Below are 24,226 nucleotides of genomic sequence, written 5' to 3' on the forward strand. Positions count from 1 at the left end.
AATACTAATAAAAATTACAAAACTTCTTATGTCCTGAAATTAAAACATAAAACTTCAGATGTTATTTTATAAAATTGCAGAATATCAAAATTTGAAAACTATATAATTTAAAATGTTTTAAAACCCGTAAATTTTCAACTCTGCAACATATACGTAATTCGTAAATTCAGAATCCTGAAAATTCTGATATCCTAAAATTTTAAAAGCTCTCTTCGTGATCAATCAATGAATCATCTCTGCGGTTAACTTAACACAGTTGGCCTGGCCCATTACAGAAGAAGAATTTTGGAAGTGAATGCCCCAGCATTCCTTCAGGACGCTACCGCAAGGGTTAGATTAGATTGGTCAACTTATGTATTCTAAATTCTAAAATGATAAAATTCTATAATGTATAACTTCTGAAATCCCGGTATTCTGAAATTTAGAAACTATTAAATTTTAATCCTTAAAATCCAAAATTGTAGATTGTACTGTCTTAATTTTGGTAATCATTTTTTTTATCAAATACTAAAATTGTGAAATGCTAAATTGTAAATTTTTTATATTTTAATATTAAACATTTTTAATTAAATATCTTAGAATACTAAACTTGTGCTTGAAATTTAAAAAGGACAAAATCTTAATTTGTTAGATCCTAAAATAATTTCAGTAAATTCTAAAATTTAAGAAAAAATAGTGAAAAACTATTCAAAATTTCGCATTGTTTGACACCCATTTTGCAATTTATAAAATGATGAGTATTATAAAAAAATACAGGATTTTGTAATAATTTTATTTTATTTCTTTCAAATTTTGTAATACAGTGAAAATCTATACTAAATATCGCGTTGTTTGAAATGAGTGTATAAAAATAATGAAAATTTGGATATTGAAATAAAAAGTATGGTATTTTCTGATTTTTTTTAGTATTTTTCTATGAAAATTGTAATACAGAGAAAATACATGCAAAACATTTCATCGTCGATACTAATATTGGAAATGCATGCATGCCTGGCACGAACACTCAAAGCGTGTTCTAGCGTGCTGCTCGTACTGACTCAGAGCAAGGGTGAGATGTAGGTGTAAGGGCAGTGCGTGTTCGTCGGGAACCTAGTGCATAAGATCGGTCAAGGCCCGTTCTTACACTGAAAATTGCGAATTGCGATACTGATATTGGAAATTATTATAAAATTTCACAAATTATTGATAAGAAGATCTACAAAAAAAATGTATTTTTATAAATTTGTGAGTACTTTTTCTTACCTTAATTCTTTAGGAGCTATAGGATCTTAAAGGACCTAATAAAAAAAAAATACTCTAAATTTCTAGATTTTTTATTATGAAACACAATAACTTTTAGGACCTTTAAAAAACACTCTGGATTTTTGTTGAATAATTTCATTTCAAGAAGTTCCTTGGGCATGAGTAAGGACCTCGACGCCGTTAGCAATGTTGGCTTTAAAATAAAATTTCGTGATAATATCACTTCCCCCCAGCCAACATTTTTGCCATGCGAAGCGGGCCTCGACGCTGTGTCTAGGTTTAATTCCTAGCTAGGAGCCATCAGTGTCTTAAGAGGTGGTCCCAAGGCCGAGTAGGAGTTCATGAAGCAAATTAGTCGTCTCCCACCCCTTTTAAATTGAAAAATGAACTCTGAAACCAGCGCTTACTCACAACAGAAACAGAGGCCTCTTCTAGGCATTGTAGGATAGAATAGATTTTGAAATTTATTTAAAAAAATATTATTACGTAGCATTTTGATATGTCAAAATTTCCATAGAGTCTCGGTCAATCAATAGTGCGATGATATCGGACAAAATTCGTTAATCTGTTGAACTAACGGTTTTCGGATTATGGTTGTATCGACCATTGTTGCGAATCGAGGGTCTACTGGAGCCTTGACGATCAAATGGAGCCTAAAATTTCAAAAGGGCGCATGGGTTTTGTGAACAGGAGTGTGTCTCCTTCACTCAACTGACAGTTTACATAAGGTATAATAGAGATGCACTCTTGTTTGCAAAGCTCTATGCCCTAATGAAATGAATGGCATGAAATAGTCGTCTTAATTACTAGTGTTCAACTTATGAACTGTTCATTTATGTTTATTGATTTTGGAAGCGGCAAGACTGGTTTAAAAACAAGATCCTTTACCTTATTTGGCGTTATAATAAAACATTCGGGGATTTGAGATAAAATTTACTTTCAGACAGTTTAGTTTAGGTTGTTGATTAAAGTTAGATAGTTTTCCGTAGATGAATAATTGGACTTAAATGATTAGTTGATTTGAACGAAGTGTAACATTTCATTGGCAGATCTGTTTCTAGTTGTAATGTACGACAAGACTATTGACGGACGTGACACGTCGGCAGTTAGTTTTCATCTTTTTTTCTCTAGTATTTTTTTATTTCCTTTAAATTTGGAATACATCATAGGTTTCTTTTGTATAGATCTCCGATTAGTTACATTTTCTTATTTAATTAACTAATAATTTAATTTATTCCGGGCCTTCTTACTTTGAATCACAATTTCAGATTTTCTTTATTCAGTGTTAAACTTAGATTACCGTAACTGCTCAAATCATCCAAGTTCTTACTACTCACATCAACACTAATTTTCTTCCACCTCCCCCCTCCCGATCCCCTATATCTTTCGGTGGTGTTCATTTGGTATGCAATACTAGTTCGGCCACTACCCTTTTTTCCACAAGAAACCGGACTTGGACTGACTTGAGGCCGCGTCCCCCACCTTGCTCCGTAAAAAGAAAACGAATAATTTCATTTCAAGAAGTTACTTTAAATGAGTTTTCGTCGATTATCGCCGGATCGTCGCTAAAGTTGCCGTATTTCGATAAAGATAACCTTTTCGGTTAACAACGACGATCTTAGTACATTTGATTCAAAGAATTTGTTTTATATCCTTCAATTATCTATACATAAAAAATAGTAAAATTTCTTTATTATTATTCATAACTGTAGTCGTCACACAAATAGTCCCACGCCAAAGAGTTACGCAAACATTCCAAAGAAGAAAAAAAATATAGACTTGTTTCGGAAATTTCGATTTCTCGACTGAGAGTGAAATTTTAAAATTGGCCAGCCCAACCGCCTAACATCTAACCGTTACGATGATTCGTTGACATTGTTTCATTCTGAACTAGAATGTTTTAAATTTCCTTCACACACAATTCTTAACCTAACCCGTACTAACCCCCATTTCTCTTGATACACTACTTCTATCCCTCCTTTGCGGCCTTGACTAACCCATCCCCAACTAACAACCTTCGAATAACCCTAACCTCAAAAAAAAAAAAAAAAGTCGACACAATGGCCATGCTAACGGAGAACGCTACCGGTCCCGGCGAGGAAGAAGACGACGACGATGACGAAACGGAGGTCGGCGTAGACCTGGGCATTGCCGGAGTTGCGGAAGCCGGTCCGAGCCCGCACGAGGAGGACAATCTGATCATCCTGCACGAGTTGGACTTGAAGGGGGTGGGGGAGGACGATGAAGATGAGGACGAAGAGGAGGAGGAAGAAGAGGATGATGAGGAGGACGACGAGGATCAACCGATGGTGGAGGAGCAGGAGCAGGTCGTTGGACAACCGCAGCAGGTGGAGGAAGCCGTTGCGGACGGTCCGGTGATGTGTTCCGCGAGTGATTTGGACGGATTCGACGGGATTCAGGCGATCAAGATGGAGACGGACAGTATCTTTGACAGCGGTGGTAAGCTTCTGGAGGAGGTCGTTGGGTTTTGGTTTGGTTTCGTTTCGTTGTCGTTGATTTTGTTGGTTCGGTTGGCTTCCTTCTTCTTCGGTTCGTGGAGTTATGGGTTCATTTGGTTTCCTTTTTGGAATTTATGTCTTGAAGAAGTGCTTGTTGGAGTTGACGTCTAATCCAGTTTCTTGTACTCTCTCTTTCAGATTGGCCATTCAAGATGAAGCTGGACCCGAAGATGATGATGGTGGACCAGCTGGACTCGAGCAGTATTATCCTAACGCCGGCAACGACGACCACTTCCGTGTCCTCCGCGATGGCGATGCCAAGTGGTGCTGGTCAGCAGCTGCAGGTTGTTCATCAACAGCAACCTCAACAACCGCAGCAAATTCACACGATTCAGGCGTCGTCTCAGCAGCAGCAACAACAACACTTGATTAATCAGCAGGTGTTTGTCCAACATCAACAACAACATCATCATCAGCAACAGCAGCAGCAGCAGCAGCCATTGAACGTGTATCAGCTGCAGCAGGTTCAGCAACAGCAGCAGCCGCACCAGATGATGTTGCCGCAGTCGCTAGCCAGCAGTATTCTGTCATCGGAGGCGAGTCCGGTTTTTAAATTATCTTTTAAATTACTCAGCCTTACATGGTGTCGATCCCGTTAAAATTTAAAATCCTTGAAAAAATGTTGCGTCATTTGTGGATTGTTTCGTAGTCTTTTCATAGAAATGGATAATCTAAAGTTATCCAAAGGAGGTGATAATAACATCAATACCAAATTAAGTTATTGAAATGGTCGAAAAAGTTGTTAAAATAACCAAAACTGTAGAGTTGTGTATTTTTCCGGGCCCGGCGTCAGAGTTGGAGTCGAACCAAACCCGACTTTGCAGGTCTGAAAATAACAGGTCCAAAAATAGAAGGAAAAAAATGTTCTGAAAATAACATGCCTTGATATTGCAATAACAAATAATGTTATTATGTAATTGTATGTCAAGCAAACCACTTAAATGGGTCCGGTTTTTTCCTTGATATTTGAGGAAAATTTTGAACGTTTGAACGTCCGCAACTAAGAAAATCAACAACCAATATTTGAAAAGTTTAGGTTAAGCTTTACGAATCAAGTCTCGAGAATTTTAAAATTGTAAAGCTGAAAATTCAATTAGGCCGATGCAAACATTTTAAATATAATTTGTGCCAGACTTACCCAGAAATTGAAATATGTATATTTTTGATTTTTTTTTCAATGACTCAAAAATGAAAAAAATACAAAACAATATTTAATAGGATATTTGTCTCTATTTTGGGCCTACTAAGTCGAGCGCACTTTTAATTCGGCGGCGAGAACTCGAGAGAGAGGATTTTTTCTCGCGAGAGCGCGAGAATACCAACACTGTGAAAAACTAAAACATTTTTTGTCCCTATTTTGGGTCTATTGCTCCAAGGATCCACCTTCAATGTTCCTATTTTCGACCTTCCTTCTGATTGGTTGAAATCTCGAAGCATGTGGCGAATATTTTTGACGTACCGTCATCCATGGCATTTGAAAAGCTGAGTGTCAAAAAGCGGTAAGCAAAAGTGGTGAATATTTTGGACCTAATGGGCAACTCGCAATTTGCCAAGAAATAAGTGAAGAGTGATATGAACATTGCTTTAGTTTAAATTTAAAATGAAAAAGTGAATTATTCTTGCCCACTAGCCTGTCCCATTTTGAGGTCATGTCGAGGAATTTCAGGTGCTCACTTCTTAAATGATAGATTATGATGTTAGGAACAATGTTTTCTAAGACAAGAAAAAATAATAAAATACTTTCTCGCACCCCCTAGTCGATTTACTGAAAAAAGTCACTTTTTTGAACAAATTTTCTAAAATCGCTTGGAATCAATACAAAAACTGTTTCGATCAGGTATGTATTATCTTCAAACGATAGGTTTTTGTCCATAGATTAAGATGCACTATCAATATTGGACCAAAATTTAAGTTTTTGGACTCTCCCAGGCGGATTTGTGTCGAAAAAATCGCATTTTTTCGAAACTTTTTTCAGAAATGTTCATTTAATTTAGGGTAGCCTATTTTTCCCAGTGAAACTAATAGATGCAGCTTGTAGGAAATTTCATGGCAAACATTTTTCCCTCTGAGAAAATGCAATTTCGACACTCCAGAGCCGAGATATTTGAGTTTTAGTGAGGAAAAAAGCGCCAATTTTCAAAATTTCTCAGAATTCAGAAGCAAGGCCTACTAATTACACGATGTTGCAAGCATATGTCTCAAAGGTCAGGGTATGCTTTTTTATAGTAATTTTGGCCGCTGAATCCGAATCTGAAATCAAATTTCGTGTAAACAGTGATGTTTTGGAGCTACACCCTTTTGGAATGTTATTTGCGTGTTTAACAGGCAGTTTTTGTAAATATTGCTCGGTTTGTTCTAGAGGTCGTATCGAGGTGCTCCGATTTGGATGAAACTTTCAGCGTTTGTTTGTCTATACATGAGATGAACTCATGCCAAATATGAGCCCTCTACGACAAAGGGAAGTGGGGTAAAACGGGCATTGAAGTTTGAGGTCCAAAAAATATATAAAATCTTAAAATTGCTCGCATTTTAGTAAAACTTCATCAATTCCAACTCTCTTAGATGCATTCAAAAGGTCTTTTGAAGCACTTCAAAATGAGCCATAGACAAACAAACGCTGAAAGTTTCATCCAAATCGGAGCACCTCGATACGACCTCTAGAACAAACCGAGCAATATTTACAAAAACTGCCTGTTAAACACGCAAATAACATTCCAAAAGGGTGTAGCTCCAAAACATCACTGTTTACACGAAATTTGATTTCAGATTCGGATTCAGCGGCCAAAATTACTATAAAAAAGCATACCCTGACCTTTGAGACATATGCTTGCAACATCGTGTAATTAGTAGGCCTTGCTTCTGAATTCTGAGAAATTTTGAAAATTGGCGCTTTTTTCCTCACTAAAACTCAAATATCTCGGCTCTGGAGTGTCGAAATTGCATTTTCTCAGAGGGAAAAATGTTTGCCATAAAATTTCCTACAAGCTGCATCTATTAGTTTCACTGGGAAAAATAGGCTACCCTAAATTAAATGAACATTTCTGAAAAAGTTTCGAAAAATGCGATTTTTCGACACAAATCCGCCTGGGAGAGTCCAAAACTTAAATTTTGGTCCAATATTGATAGTGCATCTTAATCTATGGACAAAAACCTATCGTTTGAAGATAATACACACCTGATCGGTACAGTTTTTGTATTGATTCCAAGCGATTTTAGAAAATTTGTTCAAAAAAGTGACTTTTTTCAGTAAATCGACTAGGGGGTGCGAGAAAGTATTTTATTATTTTTTCTTGTCTAAGAAAACATTGTTCCTAACATCATAATCTATCATTTAAGAAGTGAGCACCTGAAATTCCTCGACATGACCTCAAAATGGGACAGGCTATTGCCCACCAAAAATAAAGACAATGATAGACCGTATCGCTCTAAAGATTCCTGCCAGATTTGGTGAAGTTTGTTAGACCCAAAACAGGTACTAAGCCCAAATTAGAGACAAATATCCTATTATTATATTTTTTTAAATAAATAAGTCAATAAGTTTAAAATGATAAAAGTGAAAATTTCTATTAAATGTGCCTAATTAAACATTTTTTAAATGTATTTTTCAAACCGGCTGATTTTTTAGTGCCTTCCGAGTTTCCATCATCTGTTTCCCATATGATTTTCTATACAAATTTAACAGCTGTCCATAAAAAAATGTTTTTTTTTTTTATTTAAAAATCTGTACTTTTGAAGAAATTTTTCGATCGATTGGTGAATGGAAATTAGGCGATTTTTAAAATCACTTTTTATTACTTGAAATTTATTTCCTAAATACCTTTTTTTATTTGTTGATATTTCAGTGGACATAAAATGTCATCTCTTAATCATCATCTCTTTTTTTTACTTCATTTTTTAATGTAAAATCAAATTTGCAATCAAAAAATACTTGCTTGCTGATTTTCAGCTTTACTTTTTGTTCCCAAAAAAATCTTTTTTTAATTTTTTATATGTTTACGGTACACCTTTTGAGGAATTTTTAGAAAGCACTTAAAATTAAAAAAAAAAGATATAAAAGACACTTCATTTGAATGTAAAACCAAATTTGCAATCAAAAAGGGCTTAAGGTTCTGAAAGGCATTATTCCCGATCAGCCATTTGGCGGCCAAGTTTATTTTAGAAAAAAAAACATTCAAATCTTGATTCAGAATGTTTCAACCAAAAAAAAATTTTTTTTTGTTTTGTTTGTAGAAGCATTTTACAAATCGTGAATTGAGAACCATCATTGACAGTCCTTGTCCCAAAAGTGAAGGAAACCTTCCCGAATCAAGATTTGACCTTAAGGAAATTTTGATAAAGAGCACCGTTTTTTGAGATTTTAACCATTTTAGGTTACCTTTTTTGAAAAACAGATCGAAGTTTTTAAATTTTCACAAATAGTTAGTTAAAAACAAATTTTCGAAAATCTGAGAAAATTGCAATAACTTGAAAACGGTGCAATTTTTCACAATTTTACTGAAGTTCTTTTTGATTGCAAATTTGGTTTTACATTTAAATGAAGTACTTTTTTATCTTTTTTAAATTTTTTAGCAAAACTACTTTCCCATTGAAAAAAAATGTACCAAAATTTCTTAGTGGTGTCTAAAAATTTCGCAAAAGATGGCTTTTATGTATCGTAAACATATAAAGGAATTCAGAAATCAGAAAAAATGTTTCGTGAACCTTTTTTCGGATTAGTATTCATTCAGATCTAAAGAACTTTGCTGATGACACCGAAACGATCAAAACATTTCTTCAAAAGATTCAGATTCTTGAATTTTCACATACCATTTTTGTATGGACAGCTGTAAAATTTGTGTGGAAAGTGCTATACACAAAATGATATATGCAAAATTGCTTCTTTGGATATACGGAGAAATGCACCTAAAAGTTCAGCCAGATTGAAAAATGAAAAAAAAAACCTGATGGCCAAAATCTCAGAGAATTACTTAAAATTTTAAAAATTAACTATTCGTAAAAAATAAAAAAAATAGTAGAATTCGGAAAATTTTAAAGTTTATGTTTATGTATAAAAATACTGAAAGTTGTCCAAGGAATTCTATAAAAACAAAATTTTAACCCTTAAGTGCCCACTAATATTATATTTTAAAGTTTATAGAATTTAAATTCAGTTTTGACCTATTCCTTATATTTTTATCTGATTTATTTTATCACCATCGTGTTCCCTGGACTATTTTACATAATAATCAATGTAGACCTCAAACTAAAGTGAACTATTGGCGAGATACAGCGATTTTACTGAAAAAAGTATGATTTTGCACAGCACTCGGAAGTACATGGTGTACTTTTCAACAAAAAGGGATGAATCCCGCATAGTTCGGTTTTTATATGTGAGAAACTTATTTCGGATTTGAATTCATAGGACAGACTGCAGCGCAAAATCAAACTTTTTTCAGTAAAATCGCTGTATCTCGCCAATAGTTCATTTTAGTTTGAGGTCAACATTGATTATTATGTAAAATTGTCTGGGGAACACGATGGTGATAAAATAAAACAAATGAAAACATAAGGAATTGATCAAAACTGATTTTCAATACTTAAAAAGTTAAAATATAATATTAGTGGGCATTTAAGGGTTGAAATTTTATTTTTATCCAATTCCTTGGACAATTTTCTATAAAACGCAACCTGTAGAAAGCCTTTGCTCAAATAATTGCAAAGTTATGATCAAAAGAAAAAAAAGTTTATTAGAAAATCGTCAAAAAGAGGGCGGTGCCAAAAATAGACGCATAAAAAAACGTTCCCTCCAAGTTTGGTCCAAATCGGTGAAGGTCGAGTCCAAAAGTGCACTCAGTTGACCTGGAATGACCCTTTTTTAAAACATGTTTCTGAAACAAGATTTTTAGTCATCTGGAAAAATCGATAATTTTTAAATTAGAACTGGAGTCGACACCATGCAACAAGTATAGAAGTTAATCTGTACTAACACGCCATCTTTCCCTCCGGCAGGCTAAGGACGTCCGCGCAATCATCAAGCCGGAATCGACCGTCACCGGAATGGTGCACGGCCGGCCCGCCACCGGTCAGCTCATTACGCGCATCAAGATCGAGGGCGACGACGGCCAGAAGGTGCACGTGGTGACGTCCGGCAGCGACAACCTGACGCGGGTCATCGAGAGCGTGGCGGGGAATTACGGCAGTACGGCCGCCGCGGCGAATCACACCCAGCAGCTGCTGCAGCAACACCAGCACCAGCAGCTTCTTCAGCAGGTCCCGCAGCACATCAAGCTGGAAATGGACGGGGGAGGTCAGTCGCAGCAGCAGCAGCAACAGCCCAAGTTCATCATTACGAGGCAGATCGGCAACAAAATTCCGATCACGGTGACGAGCGGGCCGTCTGGTCAAATCTTGCAGCATCAAGGTGGAGGTGGGGCGGGTGGCGCTGGCGGTACCGTAACGGCCACCCTGCAAAAGCCGATACAGCTGCAGAAGATCATCATGTCCAGTTCGAGTTTGCAGCCGCAACGGCCGCGACTTCCGCTGCAACGTGCCCAGCTGCAGGTTCAACCCCAGCAAACCCAGTCCCAGCAGCGATTCCAGCAAAAATTCGTTACGAACCAGCTGATTCGCGGCCAGAACGCAGCCATCATCAACAGTGTTCAGCAATTGCAGCAGGTTCAGCAGCAGCAGCAGCAGCAGCAACAACAGCAAGCAGCGCAGGCTCAAGCTCAAGCCCAGGCGCAAGCGCAAGCACTGGCCAATCAGCAGGCCCAACAGGCGGCGGCCACGGTCGGGGCGAATGTGGTCATTGGACCGACGCCACGCAAGACGCGCGTTGAGATCACCGGCAGTGGGACGGTGCCGGCCATTGCCGCTACGGCGGCGGCCTCTGGCAGTATTCCAGGATCTTCGGCGCCGGTAGGTCCCGGGGGAAGTCGACGTGGGGGAAGGACAAGCAGCACGAGGTTACCGCCTGGGGCGGTCAACCTGGAGCGGAGCTACCAAATCTGCCAGGCCGTCATCCAGAACAGCCCGAATCGGCATCAGTTGCGGGCTCAACTGAAGCCACCGCAGGCGTTCCTGGCCAGTTCCAACTCGAACTCGAGCAACAGTAGCAATAGCAACGGGAGCAGTAGCAGCGGTGCTGGTGGCGGCGGCGCCGGAAGTGGCAAGGATGAGCCGACCAGCTTTGGAGGGGCGATCGTGGGGAATAAGGTGAGTTGAAGAGTTACTTTTGTAAAACACTCAGCATTTACTTAATGTCTTCTTTTTCAGGTCGGTCCCCGACTGGTCAACCCTAAGCGAATAATTTCCACCGTCGGCCGGCAACCGTCGTCCATCGTGGTCCGGCACGTGTACACCACCGCCGGCCAGTCCAACCCGGGCACCATTAGTATTATCTCCACCTCCCAGCAACAGCAGCAGCAACAACAACAGCAATTTCAACCGCAGCAAACCCAGCAGCCGCAACCCGTCGTCCAGCAACGGATAATGACGGCGGCCGAGGCCGCGGCGGAGCTCCAACACGCCCAGATAATCAGCGTTTCGGGCACGGGCACCAACGCCACCGGAACGATAGCCGTCTCGACGGCCGGCCCAGTCGGGGCCAACTTTGGCGGCAAGTACGTGCTGGTGCAGCGGACTCACATCGGTGATATTGTAACGCCGCGGGCGGCCAGTGCACCACCGACGCAGAACCAGGTAAGGCGGAACTTGGTGGTCGCTCGAATTTTGCTGAAATGGTGTCTCTCTTTCTTTGCTCTTTTTTCTCTCCGGCATTTACTAACACAAATCAAAAACTCACACTCACGTTCATTTCAACTCTTCAAAATAATTCCAATCGCGCGACATCATAACACTAACCACATACACAAATATCATAAAAAAAAAAAATAACCAGCAGCAGGTTAATTCAGTAACCGGTGTCCCAATAACGCTAGCGGGTCGTGGACGGCCAGCTTCGGTAGATATTGATACACCTGTCTCCCTTCCCGATTCTCAACAGCAGCAGCAGCAGCAGCAGTCTCAGCAGCCCCAGCAACAACAGCAAGTGCAAATAATTCATCACCCGCCTCAGCAACTTAATCAGCAGATTGTAGGACCCAATCCCGGGATCCAAGCGGTGACCCGGAGGGGTCCCACCACGCATGGTGAGTGAATGGCGAGCGTTTGAAATTTTAGATAAGATAATTTCAATAAATTTGATTGCAATCTTCTTTAGAAAATTGCACAATTTTCTCATAAATGTCTTCAAGATAAGCTTTGAGCTGAGCGAGAGTAATTTTTACAAAAAATGCAATTTTCTCTTCTTTCTTAAAGCAGTGTACGCACTTGGTAAATAAATCGGTCTAAGTAAATTTCAAATGGGCAGCAGCGGCACCGAAAGCAAGCCAGAGAGGGTGAAGAAAAGCCCCAAGAAATAGCTCCTTCTTCTTTGTTCTGCTGTTCGTAAGGCTGTTTCTTGACCCCTTTCCTTTGGAGCTGCGTACTTGCCCTAAAGCTAAGTACGATATTTGGAAGGAACGCGGTCAAGGAAATTTGCGCAGTTGACAGTTCGGTTAAAAAAATCATTTATTCAAGAATTCAAAAATTGAAAAAAAAAACCTAGAAAATTATAAAAATTATTTTCAAAATTTCAAAACTCAAATTTTAAACTATAAAATTCTGGAACTTTTAAATTCTTAAATTCACATCATTTAAAAATTTCAAAAAGTTACTCTAAATCCATAAATTCAAAAATTAAATGTTTTCATAAAATTTTGAAATGCTGCCATCTTAGATTTTAAAAAATTAGATAACTTGAAAACATTTTTTTAGGTCGTATTTTTGGGAGAGACCCAAATTTCGAGAAAAATAAAAAAAAACCTGGCTCGAATATCCAGAAAGGAAATTTGGGCCAGGACTTCGGAATCTACTACAACATGTATTTGATTTTCCAAATCCCTTGATTTTTAAATTTAAATTTTTATGTTTCTTGAACTTTGGAATATTTGTTTGTACTTTGGCAACCTGTCAAACGCGAAAAAGTGAGAGTTTGTTGCCGCTCCTTAAGAAAGGCAAAAAAAAAACTAAGATTCCAAAATTTCTAAGTAGAAAATCTGAAATTTAAAATTTAAAATAACAAAATTTAAAAAGTTAAAAAAAATCCGAAAACAAAAATTCAAATATTGAATAAATATTTTTTTAAATACAACAACATTTCAAAATAAAATAACATTTGGGTCTTTGAGTTGTCTTTAATCAAAAATATGACGCCAAAAATACTCTAATTTTGTGTTTACTGTAATATCAAGCAAATCAAATAGGGTCCTAAAGCCCTAAGTCAATTTTTATGTACAACATTAGAAAATACGATTAAAAACCATTTCTGATCACTTTTTTTTTTCATTTTAATGCAAAAAAAATAATTTCGATGGATCAACTATGGTCCCCTTGGAACATTACGTAACGCAAAATTTGGGATTTTTGACTCAAATTTATCTCAAATTAAAGCTTAATTTTAGGACCCAATTTGCACCCGACGGTAAGCCCACCTGCTCCTAGTTAAGCGGGATTTAGCTTTGCTACCCGTTTTTGCACGAAAGAACGATAAAAAATATTTAAAAAAAAAAACAAAAAAAAAAAGAAGAATGGCAAAGGTTTACAAAAAAATAAATCGAAAATTAAAAATAGAAAACACAAATTATTTTTAAAAATCTGATAATAAAAGCTCTTAAAATAATTGAACAAATAAAATAAATTAAAAAAAAACAAGTTTTTGAATATAAAATTGAGATTTTTTTTATCATTCCATTTCTGAATTTTCAAATTTATATTTTTTATTGATTTATTTTTTAAAAAGTTAAATTTTGAATAGTTAAATTGCTTGTTTCTGTACTGCCCATGTTCGCATACCTGTCCCTTATGCAAAAACAGCAAGCTGAGAAAAACGCATTTGAATTTTGTCCCATACATAAGGCTACGTGTTAGATTTTCGCGAAAAAAACGGATTTCCTCCTGATTTTTAGAACAAAGTACTGGATGTTATAGGCTCTTTTGAAAGAGCACACGATTTTGAACCAAACTGCATCAAAAACTCGAAATCAATGACAATGCATATGGGACATTTATGCGATCAGGGGCAATGTAGCTCATTGTGCTATTTAGCGGTGGAAAAAACTGAGATTTTTTCAAGGTTGCAAATTTGTTCTCGGAATCAAATTTGACTTGCACCCCCCATCCGTGGAGACCACCTTAGGCAGCCAACTGGTCGAATTTATTAATTTGTGTTCACTGAACTTAAATTCCATTACATAAACAAAAATATATCATTTTTTCAGCTGAAAACCTACAGAATTTGAAACATCGAATTTTCCAATTATCGAGGTTTTGGATAATCAAATGCAGACTGTTTAAAAAAAATGTTTTCAGTTTTGAGTTTCTGAACATTAAAAACTGTAAAATTTTCTAGTTTCGAGTTTAATTCTACAATTTTAAAGTACAAAACTTGATTTTTTTTTTTATAGTTTTTTATCTAAATTTTTAAATTATTGTATTTTGTAATTTTAAAACTTATGTATTTATAAATTTTCAACGTTTTGTATTTATTTAAATTTACGATTTTTAAATTTTGTTCAATTTTAGAATATTCGAATCTTGAAATTTAAAAATTTGTGAGTTTTATAATTAAATTTGTTTTTTTTTCTTTGTTTAGAATTCTAATATATATTAATGTTGTAATTGGAACACAAACTCACGCGCACAAACCGAGCTGTCAACTTTTCTTGAGGGGAGCTTCGAAAAGATTGCGAAACTTTTCTTGACCGCGTTCCTTCCGAGCTCCGTACTCGGCTTTCATAGGCATACAGACCAAAATTCTGCTTCGGATAATCGCTATATTTTTTGTTGTTGTCTTATTTTTTATTGTCGAGCGCATATGACCTATAACATGATTTAAAATTAGTTAGATTTTTTTAAATCCAAGCGGCAAAAATGGCAGGGATAAATATTGAAAAATGCATTTTGTAATTTTTAAAACTCGACTCGAAAATCGAAATTTTGTTTGATTTATTATTCGGTTATTCGAAGTCCCATATAAACCTTATGATTAACAAACCCTTTTATACAATTATTTATAATATTATTAGTTTTTTTTCGATTAGTCAAATTACGTTATTTTGTTTGGTTTTTGTCATATGTTTTTGTTGAGCCAAACTTCGCTGCCGGCCAGCGGGGAAGAAGATTGGACCACACATACTCACAGCTTGATTACATTTATACAGACGTGCCTCGGTTTAGCACCGCATATGGGGGATGCAAAACCGAGGCGTGCATAACCGAGGCACAGAGCTTATGGGATTTTGGCTATATGGGAGACATTGGCTTTAATCGTACGAAAAATCATGCAAACATCAAAAATTATAGTGTTTTGGAATCGGGATGATGTCAGCTATCCATTAAAATTATTATTTCATGAAAGTTTTCACAAAAATACGTATTTTTCCTGTATTTCGAAAATGCATATTTTTTCCTAAAGAAACCAACAATATATTGTAATTGCAATATGGGTATCAAATGATCAGGGTTTTTTCATACATTTTGGATGTAACAATAACATTTTTAGAAAATACTCAAAATTTTCACAAAACTACGTATTTTCGAAAAAAAATACTCAAAATTTAAATTTTTACAATATGGGTATCAAACGATCGGATTTTTTTCATACATTTCGAATGTAATAACAACATTTTTAGAAAATACTCAAAATTTTCACAAAACTACGTATTTAAAAAAAAATACTCAAACTTCAATTTTTACAATATGGGTATCAAACGATCGGGATTTTTTCATACATTTCGAATGTAATAACAACATTTTTAGAAAATACTCAAAATTTTCACAAACCTACGTATTTTCGAAAAAATACTCAAAATTTCGATGTTTGCAATAATGGGTATCAAACGATCGGGATTTTTTCATACGTTTCGAATGTAATAAGAACATTTTTAGAAAATACTCAAAATTTTCACAAAACTACGAATTTTTGAAAAAAAGTACTCAACATTTCCGGTTTTACAATGTGGGTATCAAACAATCGGGATTTTTTCATACATTTCGAATGTAATAACAACATTTTTAGAAAATACTTTCAAAATTTCCGTTGACGATACAAAGAAACAATTAATGAAAAAATCTTGGGCATGTTATACTCATTTTGTAAAAAAACTGAAATTTGGGGTATTTTTTTTAAAAACGTAGTTTTGTGAAAATTTGGATATTTTCACAAATTTGTGTTAAAACTTTTGAAATGTATAAAAAAATCCCGAACATTTGATACCTCTTGTGAAAACCGGAAATTTTGAGTATTTTTTTTTTTCAAAAATATGTAGTTTTGTGAAAACTTTGAGTATTTTAATTTTTTTACTTTCGAAATGTATGAAAAATCCCGATTGTTTGATACCCATATTGCAAATATTGAAATTTCGAGTATTTTTTTGAAAATACGTAGTTTTGTGAAAATTTTGAGTATTTTCTAAAAATGTTGTTATTACATTCGAAATGTATGAAAAAATCCCGATCGTTTGATACCCATATTGTAAATATTGAAATTTTTAGTATTTTTTTGAAAATACGTAGTTTTGTGAAAATTATGAGTATTTAAAAAAAATGCTGTTATTAAATTCGAATTGTATGAAAAAATCAAGATCGTTTGATACCCACATTGTAAAAACGGAAATTTTGAGTACCTTTTTTCAAAAATTCGTAGTTTTGCGAAAATTTTGAGTATTTTCTAAAAATGTTGTTAATACATTCGAAATGTATGAAAAAATCCCGATTGTTTGATACCCATATTGTAAAAATTAAAATTTTGAGTATTTTTTCGAAAATACGTAGTTTTGTGATAATTTTCAGTATTTTCTAAAAATGTTGCTATTACATTCGAAATGTATGAAAAAATCTCGATCGTTTGATACCCATATTGTAAAAATTTAAATTTTGAGTATTTTTTTCGAAAATACGTAGTTTTGTGAAAGTTTTGAGTATTTTCTAAAAATGTTATTGTTACATCCAAAATGTATGAAAAAAAATCTGATCATTTGATACCCATATTGCAATATCAATATATTTTTGGTTTCTTTAGAGAAAAAATATGCATTTTCAAAATACAGGAAAAATACGTATTTTTGTAAAAAATTTCATGAAATTATAATTTTAATGGATAGCTGATATCATCCCGATTCCAAAACACTATAATTTTTGATGTTTGCATGAATATTCATAGAATTATAGCCAATGTCTCCCATATAGCCAAAATCCCATAAGCTCTGTGCTTCAGTTAAGCACTGGGCCGTGCTTAACCGAGGCAGCTGAACGGTGCAAAACCGGGGCAGTGCAAAACCGAGGCGTGCAAAACCGAGGCATGACTGTACCACGTTTTTCGCGAAATATTTCAAATTACTTTTATTTTCGTCGCAAAAGCTAGTTTGACATCAGCTGATGTCAAACGAACGGGGTCACTATTTAGTTTGACACCCCTTTTACACGGAGTTCACACGCACTACCAAAAGTTTGGTTTGATATAGTGTGAGTGAGCGCCGTGTAAAAAGTGACAGTTCGTCACTTTTTAGTTTGACTTTGTAAAACCAACGAGGTACAAACTAAAAAGTGTCAAACGAAAAAGTGACCAACCGCCGGGGGTTGAGTGTAGTTGTTCGGTAACTGGGCGCTCGATAACTGGACTGCGGCCAAGTTAAAAAGCAGACAAACGTCAAAAAACCAAAACAAACCAAAATGACCGAGGGGTTAATGGATGCAAAAATCATATTCAATAAATAAAGAAACTTTTTTCAAACTTTTGTTTAATTTCAAATTACAATTAAAGAAATATGAGAAGTAAGCATTTCAAATAAATTTAAGTAACTTTTATTTTTATATTTCATCTGGAAAATATTATGCATCGGTGGTCCCCTCGTTATTTTTTGTTCAGCCCAGTTACCGAACAACTACTGTATAAGAGGAAAGTTCTTGTTCAAGCAAAAGCTTAATCTGGTGGTTTATTTGAAATTGTTTACTTACTTTTCGAAGAATCTAAAAAAACACGTCGTCTCCAACAACATAATTCGTCGGCGTGCCATCTGAGCAACGCTGCTATGAAATGTTCAAAACATGATTTTATTTGAATAAAAAATCTCTCCTTCCAGTAATCTCGTACGGCGACATTGGCATCGACACGACAACGGTCGCCGGTGGCGCCGGCGCCGCCACCACCACCGCAGCCCACATCCTGGACAGCAGCACCGCCAGCCACGCCAACGGTGCCCCCCACCCGATGGCCGCGTCTCCGGCGTCGTCCTCGTCGGCCGCTCCCTCCCCGCTTCCTCCGGGCGCCACCAGTAGTAACAGCAACAGCAACAGTAGCAGCATTAGCAGTAGCAGTAGCAGCAATAACAATAGCAGTAATCACAACAATCATCATCATCAGCAGCAACAGCAGCAGAATCATCAACCGAATCAATGCTCGTGCTCGCTGAACGCGATGGTCATCTGTCAGCAGTGTGGGGCCTTCTGCCACGACGATTGCATGGGTGCTTCGAAGCTGTGCGTGTCCTGCGTCATACGATAGAGCTAGAGAGAGAAGGGGAAGGGAAAAGCCGGCGCAAAGACTCATGTAATTTTGTCTAAAGTGTTGCGTTTCGTTTGTGTCGTTTTATATTGTTTGTAAAACTCCCTTCGGAAAACTCACTTGGATTTGTTGGCTAAACAAATCCAGAGCCCTGTGAATATAGTTGATAATAAGTGCAGAACAAAGCTACTACGTTTTAGTGTGTGAGAGCTTGCTGAGAGCCCCGCGCAGCTTGTGGTCGTAAACTAAGCTTGTACATTTTTTCATTCCTTTACAAAAACACACCCACACACACACACACACACACACACTGCTGAGAAACGAGAAAAAGAGCGAGGAACGTTTGCAAGATATTGAAGAATGAAAGCAGCAGAACTGAGCTAGTTGTAGGACGAATCCCTCTTGTAATAATTAAAGCTAAGTAACAGAATACAACAAAACACAAACAGAAACTCACACTAACACTCAAACACACTAATTCAAAAAAGCGCTGAAGTAATAAAACTATAATCGAAAGAAGAAGGAAGAAACCTTAACGCAAAACCTTACACCGAGGCGATTTCAATCATTTAGTTTTTTAATCTCTTTCTTACTCAACAAACCCGCGCGCACTGTTCCACACACACTCTGTGATCTGTGATTGGCTACAAACAAACAAACAAACAAAAAAAAAGCAAGAAGAGAGAACAATAGAAAACACTTTACTACGCAAAATTTAAGTTACACGAATTTATCTTTGCTTCAATTATTTATTTCAAAATGTGACGGCGGTCCAGTTTTCATTCGCTGCTTGAAAAAGGTAGTGAGTATCTTACGTTTAGTTACTACTTTTTATTAATTAATCTTATTATACTATGATTACGCTTTAGTTAGGTGTACACCGTTATCCAAATACAATTGCGCAAGAAGTAAAATTGCTCGTCTCGTTGGAGAAGAGATTGGTACTATCCTGATAAAAAATGCCTTTTGTTGTTATTTTTTCGCGGGAAGATTGTCGTGCTGAAAGAAAGAAATTTCCCTTGCCTAATTTTACAGGTTGGATAAGTGGTCTGGGTTAGTATGTAAAATTATGATGAAGGTTCACTTTTTAACCATCCAAGTTAGTGCTCAACAGCAATGTTTGATATTTTCCGAACAAAAAGACGAAAAATCAAAAATCTTTAGTTCCGAAAACTTTAAAAAATGAAAAATCATATTTTTACTCTGAACTAATAAGTTTTAAAAAAAACTTAAAACATTCAAAATTCTTAAAATCTTAAATTTTAAAAATGTTTGATTGTCTCCAAAAAATCAAAATATCGTAGAATTCAAAACAATCAAAAGCTGTGAGATGTAAAATATAATAGAATTTTTTTTTAAATTTTATTGTCTTCGTCATTAATTGTCCCTAAATATTAAAAAAAATCAGAAATTTTAGAATCTTTTGATTGGCTTCAAAAATTCGGAATTTAAAAAATATAATTCCAAAAGTCTTCAAATCTACTTTTGTAATTCTTTGTCATTGTTTGTTCCTAAAAATGTAGATAGTACCTTTCAAAATTAAAAATTGGTTTGTGGTTTGGTTGAGCGTTTTAGCAGAATGCATTACTGTGAATACAAAGAGACGAGTTGTTCCTTTTGATTCCGCTACATATTATATATCTTATTTACACTGTTTTTAATTTACCTGTTCCTGTTGCGTCTTTAAAAACCATATCTTTCAGAAATTTTAATCGCATTGATAAGGAAGCCGTTAGAAATGATTTTCCAAACTTTAATTTTGATCAGCTTAATGGAATAGTGGATTGCGAAACTTTGGCTTCAAATTTTAATCATAAATTAATTCAACTAGTGAACAAGCATGCCCCTCTAAAAACAAAAACAATTCTACCAACAAGCTGCCCATGGTATTCTAGAGAAGCATATAATGCATGTGTAGATCGGGATTTAGCTTACCGTTTTTGGAAAAACAATAGAACTCTTGAAAACAAACTTATTTACAATCGTTTTCGAAATCGTGCTACAAATCTGATTAGAATTGCAAAAAAACAGTATTCTGCTAAATTATTTGATCCAACCTTGCCATCCAAAACAATTTGGAAAAATTTTAAAAGTCTTGGATTTAGGGACGACCCAGATAACCTTGACGATAAATTTAAACCTGAAGATGTCAATAACTGTTTTATCCAAAAAATTGAGAACTATCCAACTGGAAACAGATAACCTACTATTATTTCTGATATCGTTGAAGAAGACCAATTCAAATTCCGAGCTGTTACTGAAGATGAAGTCCATAAAGGTATACTTAGAATTAAATCTGATGCAATAGGGTTTGATGAAATTCCACTTAAATTTGTAAAACTTTTTCTTGATCTTTTGATTCCATACATTACGCTTTTATACAATAAAACCATTTCTACAAATACCTTTCCAACAATATATAAACTGGCTATAGTTAAACCGATACCTAAAATAAAAAATCCATCTAATCCTAACGATCTGAGACCTATTTCTATTTTGCCATCATTATCAAAAGGTTGTGAAATCTTGCTGAAGGATCAAATAGTTCAATATGTTACATTCAAAAACTTATCACACCATTTCAATCTGGTTTTCGAGAACACCATAGTACATCCACCATTATTACAAAAGTTTGCCAGGATATAAATGCATCATTTGATTCTAACTATGTTACAGTACTTATCTTATTAGACTTCACTAAAGCCTTTGATTTGATTGACCACAGAATATTTATAGATAAACTTAAAGAACAATTTCAATTTTCTAGTGATGCTTGTGATCTTATGAAAAGCTACCTGAGTGACCGTTCGCAATTAGTTCAAATTAACGGAGTCCGATCTCAGTTTAGGTCTACAAAAAGAGGTGTACCGCAAGGTTCCGTGTTTGGTCCGTTGGCGTATACATTATCCGTTAACGATTTGCCTAGTTTTATAACTCATTGTAATAAACAATCTTTTGCCGATGATACACAGATTTACCTTTCTTGCCCAGTTGATCAGCTTCCTAACAAAATATCTCTAATAAACTCTGATTTATCTGCTATTTCTCGTTACTGTAAGGATAATGGACTTGTTTTAAATACTTCAAAAACAAAAGCAATAATTTTTTCCCGTCAGAATACAGTTCTTCCTCACTTACCTCCTATTCAAATCGACAATGAAAATGTAGAAATAGTTGATGAATGCTTGAACTTAGGTATTAAAATGAACAAACATCTTACATGGGAGGATCATGTATCTCTAATAAAGAAAAAGGTCTATTCAACTCTTCGAACTCTAAATTGCCATAGACACACATTATCAATTGACACTAAAATAAAGCTAGTACACACACTATTAATGCCTCATTTCATTTACGGCAATGTTATATTTTCTAAAATGAATGTTGACACTGAAAGACACCTACAAGTTTACTTCAATAGTTGTATCCGTTTCATCTACAATTTAAGGAGATTCGATCATGTTTCACAATTTCAAAGGTCAATTTTTGATTTGTCTTTGAGCAAGTTCTATCAGTTTCAATTGTTGTTATTTTTATTCAAACTTATAAATTTCAAAGAGCCGCAATATCTTTTCGAAAGTTTAGTTTTCAGTCGTTCAAATCGCACAAATAATATTATAATACCAGTTCACCACACTAACTTTATGGGAAATTCATTCGCAGTTCGAGGCGCACGTTTGTGGAATGATTTGCCGCATAACTTAAAATCTATAACTTTATTTAGTTTAGTAGGTGTAAAGAGCATTTAAAAAATTCAATTTGAGTTTTGTTTTGGTTTTTGATTAAGCAATGCCTTGTATTACACACTCTTTTATAACTACATACACAGCTGATAATCAGTCTTAAATTTATTACTGAATACTACTTAAACAAGTAATTTGTCGTATTATCGACATTTTTATATCTTTTGCTTATTTCGTATTAGTTTTTAATTTAGTTTTTAGTTTTAATGAAACATAAGGTCCTTATCATTTAAGTCAATGTATACAAAAAAGGTTTTACCTTCGGTATATTGTTGAAAAATAAAATACAAATACAAATACAAATTCGATTATCCGAAGTCCAATACAAACCTTCGGATAATCAAAACCCCAAAGTTGGTTTTGGCTCTATAGTTTCAGGCATTTATCGTTTCGTTGTTTTGGTTGAATCACTGAGTTCATGTGGATAACTGGCCAATGCCCCCTATTTTGAAACAAACATATATTCTAATAAGAATTTCCCACGAGCACAAATGACTTCATTCACAAACTGAAAAATACTATACCCGCTTTGACAGTTCTCTCTCCAGCTGTTTTGTGTTTACACGAAATCCCGTTCGAAGTTCGTCTGTTTACATCCGCGCGTTGCATCTTATCGCGAAATCAGTGATTCAGTGTTAACTTCCCGCATTTCCGCCCCGTCACGATGAGTTCCGCGGAAGTGACCGCCGCCGCTAAACCTGCAGACGCCCCGGAACACTGCCCGGGAACGGCCAGCGAATCGGCCGGCAAAGCATCCGCCTGTGCTGGCTGTCCGAATCAGCAGATTTGCGCAACCGGACCGAAGGGCCCCGATCCGTCGATTGCACTGGTCAAGGAGAAGCTTCGGGAGGTCCGGAACAAGGTGCTGGTGCTGTCGGGGAAGGGTGGCGTGGGGAAGAGTACCGTTACGGCGCTGCTGAGCCGTGCCATGGCCCAGCACAATCCGGACCGGAACTTTGGCGTGCTGGACATTGACATTTGTGGACCGTCGCAGCCGCGGGTTCTGGGCGTGCTCGGCGAGCAGGTGCACCAGTCCGGATCCGGCTGGTCGCCCGTGTACATCGAGGACAATCTGAGCCTGATGTCGATCGGGTTTTTACTAGGCAGTCCGGACGACGCAATCATCTGGCGTGGGCCGAAAAAGAACGGAATGATTCGGCAGTTTTTGACTGAGGTGGACTGGGGTCAGCTGGACTACCTGGTGCTGGACACACCGCCGGGAACCTCCGACGAGCACCTGTCGGCGGCAACATTCCTCAAAGTAACCGATGGACGTTGGGGAGCGGTCCTGGTGACGACCCCGCAGGAAGTGGCTCTGTTGGACGTGCGCAAGGAAATCACCTTCTGCAAGAAGATGGCCATTCCGGTGGTCGGCGTCGTCGAGAACATGTCTGTGTTTGTGTGTCCCAAGTGCGCCACGGAGTCGGACATCTTTCCGGCGAAAACGGGCGGTGCCGAGCGGATGTGTGCCGACATGGAGGTGCGATACTTGGGCAAGCTGCCGCTGGATCCGCGGCTGGCCAAGTGCTGCGACGAGGGAAAGGATTTCCTGGCGGAACATGCGGGCAGTCCGACGGTGACGGCGCTCAAGGGCATCGTGGCCCGCGTGCAGGAGTTCTTCGAGACGGAGTGAGTTTTTCTTGGGATGATTTATGCAAACTGCGGAGCGGTTATTAAAGTTTATTTCGTAAAATGATTCATTTTAATCATTCGCTAAAACTACCGAAGAATCCTTCAGAGCAATTCTCTACGAAATCGCCGATTTCGATCATTTTTTTTATTTAGCTCAAACTTTGTGGGGGCCCTATCACCAAAGAAGCCATTTTGTGTCGTTGGTTCACTCATACAAAAATCCATACAATTTTGGCAGCTGTTCATACAAAAAAGGTGCGTAAATATTTGAAAATCTGTATGGTAAATACGTAAATATTTGAAAGAAGTATTGGCCAAAATTTTGCCGACGGTTTATAATTTTTTTTATAAATGCATTGATTTTTGTAAAAAAAAAATAAATCTTGTACTTACATTTTTTTAACCTTATTTTTTTAACGTAAAATCGAATTTGCAATCGAAAAGTACTTTACATTTTTTTTTATGAAGTGCATCGTTTTCAAAATGTAGTCATTCAAAGTTTAATTTTG

The 24,226-nt window shown here is 36.4% G+C and overlaps 2 protein-coding genes across 9 annotated transcripts in view; both read left to right on the forward strand.

The window, feature by feature from the left end:
- The window catches only part of LOC6047564 (polycomb protein Asx), a 46,516-nt gene extending 27,214 nt beyond the window's left edge, over nucleotides 1-19,302 (forward strand). For 3 of the 8 annotated variants that reach the window (XM_038251236.1, XM_038251235.1, XM_038251232.1), the window contains 6 exons: nucleotides 3,295-3,702; nucleotides 3,900-4,297; nucleotides 9,750-10,955; nucleotides 11,016-11,441; nucleotides 11,641-11,890; nucleotides 17,921-19,302. In XM_038251236.1, the coding sequence (XP_038107164.1) occupies nucleotides 3,295-3,702; nucleotides 3,900-4,297; nucleotides 9,750-10,955; nucleotides 11,016-11,441; nucleotides 11,641-11,890; nucleotides 17,921-18,342 (3,110 nt within the window). In that variant the 3' untranslated portion in view covers nucleotides 18,343-19,302. Of the gene's footprint in view, nucleotides 1-3,294; nucleotides 3,703-3,899; nucleotides 4,298-9,749; nucleotides 10,956-11,015; nucleotides 11,442-11,640; nucleotides 11,891-17,920 lie in introns of those variants that run through there. The other 5 variants (XM_038251233.1, XM_038251237.1, XM_038251238.1 and 2 more) reach the window with 5 other exon arrangements.
- Nucleotides 19,303-22,622: 3,320 nt separating this feature from the next.
- Nucleotides 22,623-23,781, forward strand: LOC6047565 (cytosolic Fe-S cluster assembly factor NUBP1 homolog). The gene has a single exon (XM_001864575.2). It carries the CDS (start codon nucleotides 22,750-22,752, stop codon nucleotides 23,716-23,718), a length of 969 nt encoding a protein of 322 aa, XP_001864610.2. The 5' UTR covers nucleotides 22,623-22,749; the 3' UTR covers nucleotides 23,719-23,781.
- The last annotated feature ends 445 nt before the right edge of the window (nucleotides 23,782-24,226 follow it).

This window comes from Culex quinquefasciatus, chromosome 2 (genome assembly GCF_015732765.1).
Source record: "Culex quinquefasciatus strain JHB chromosome 2, VPISU_Cqui_1.0_pri_paternal, whole genome shotgun sequence".
NCBI classification, from domain to species: Eukaryota; Metazoa; Arthropoda; class Insecta; order Diptera; family Culicidae; genus Culex; species Culex quinquefasciatus.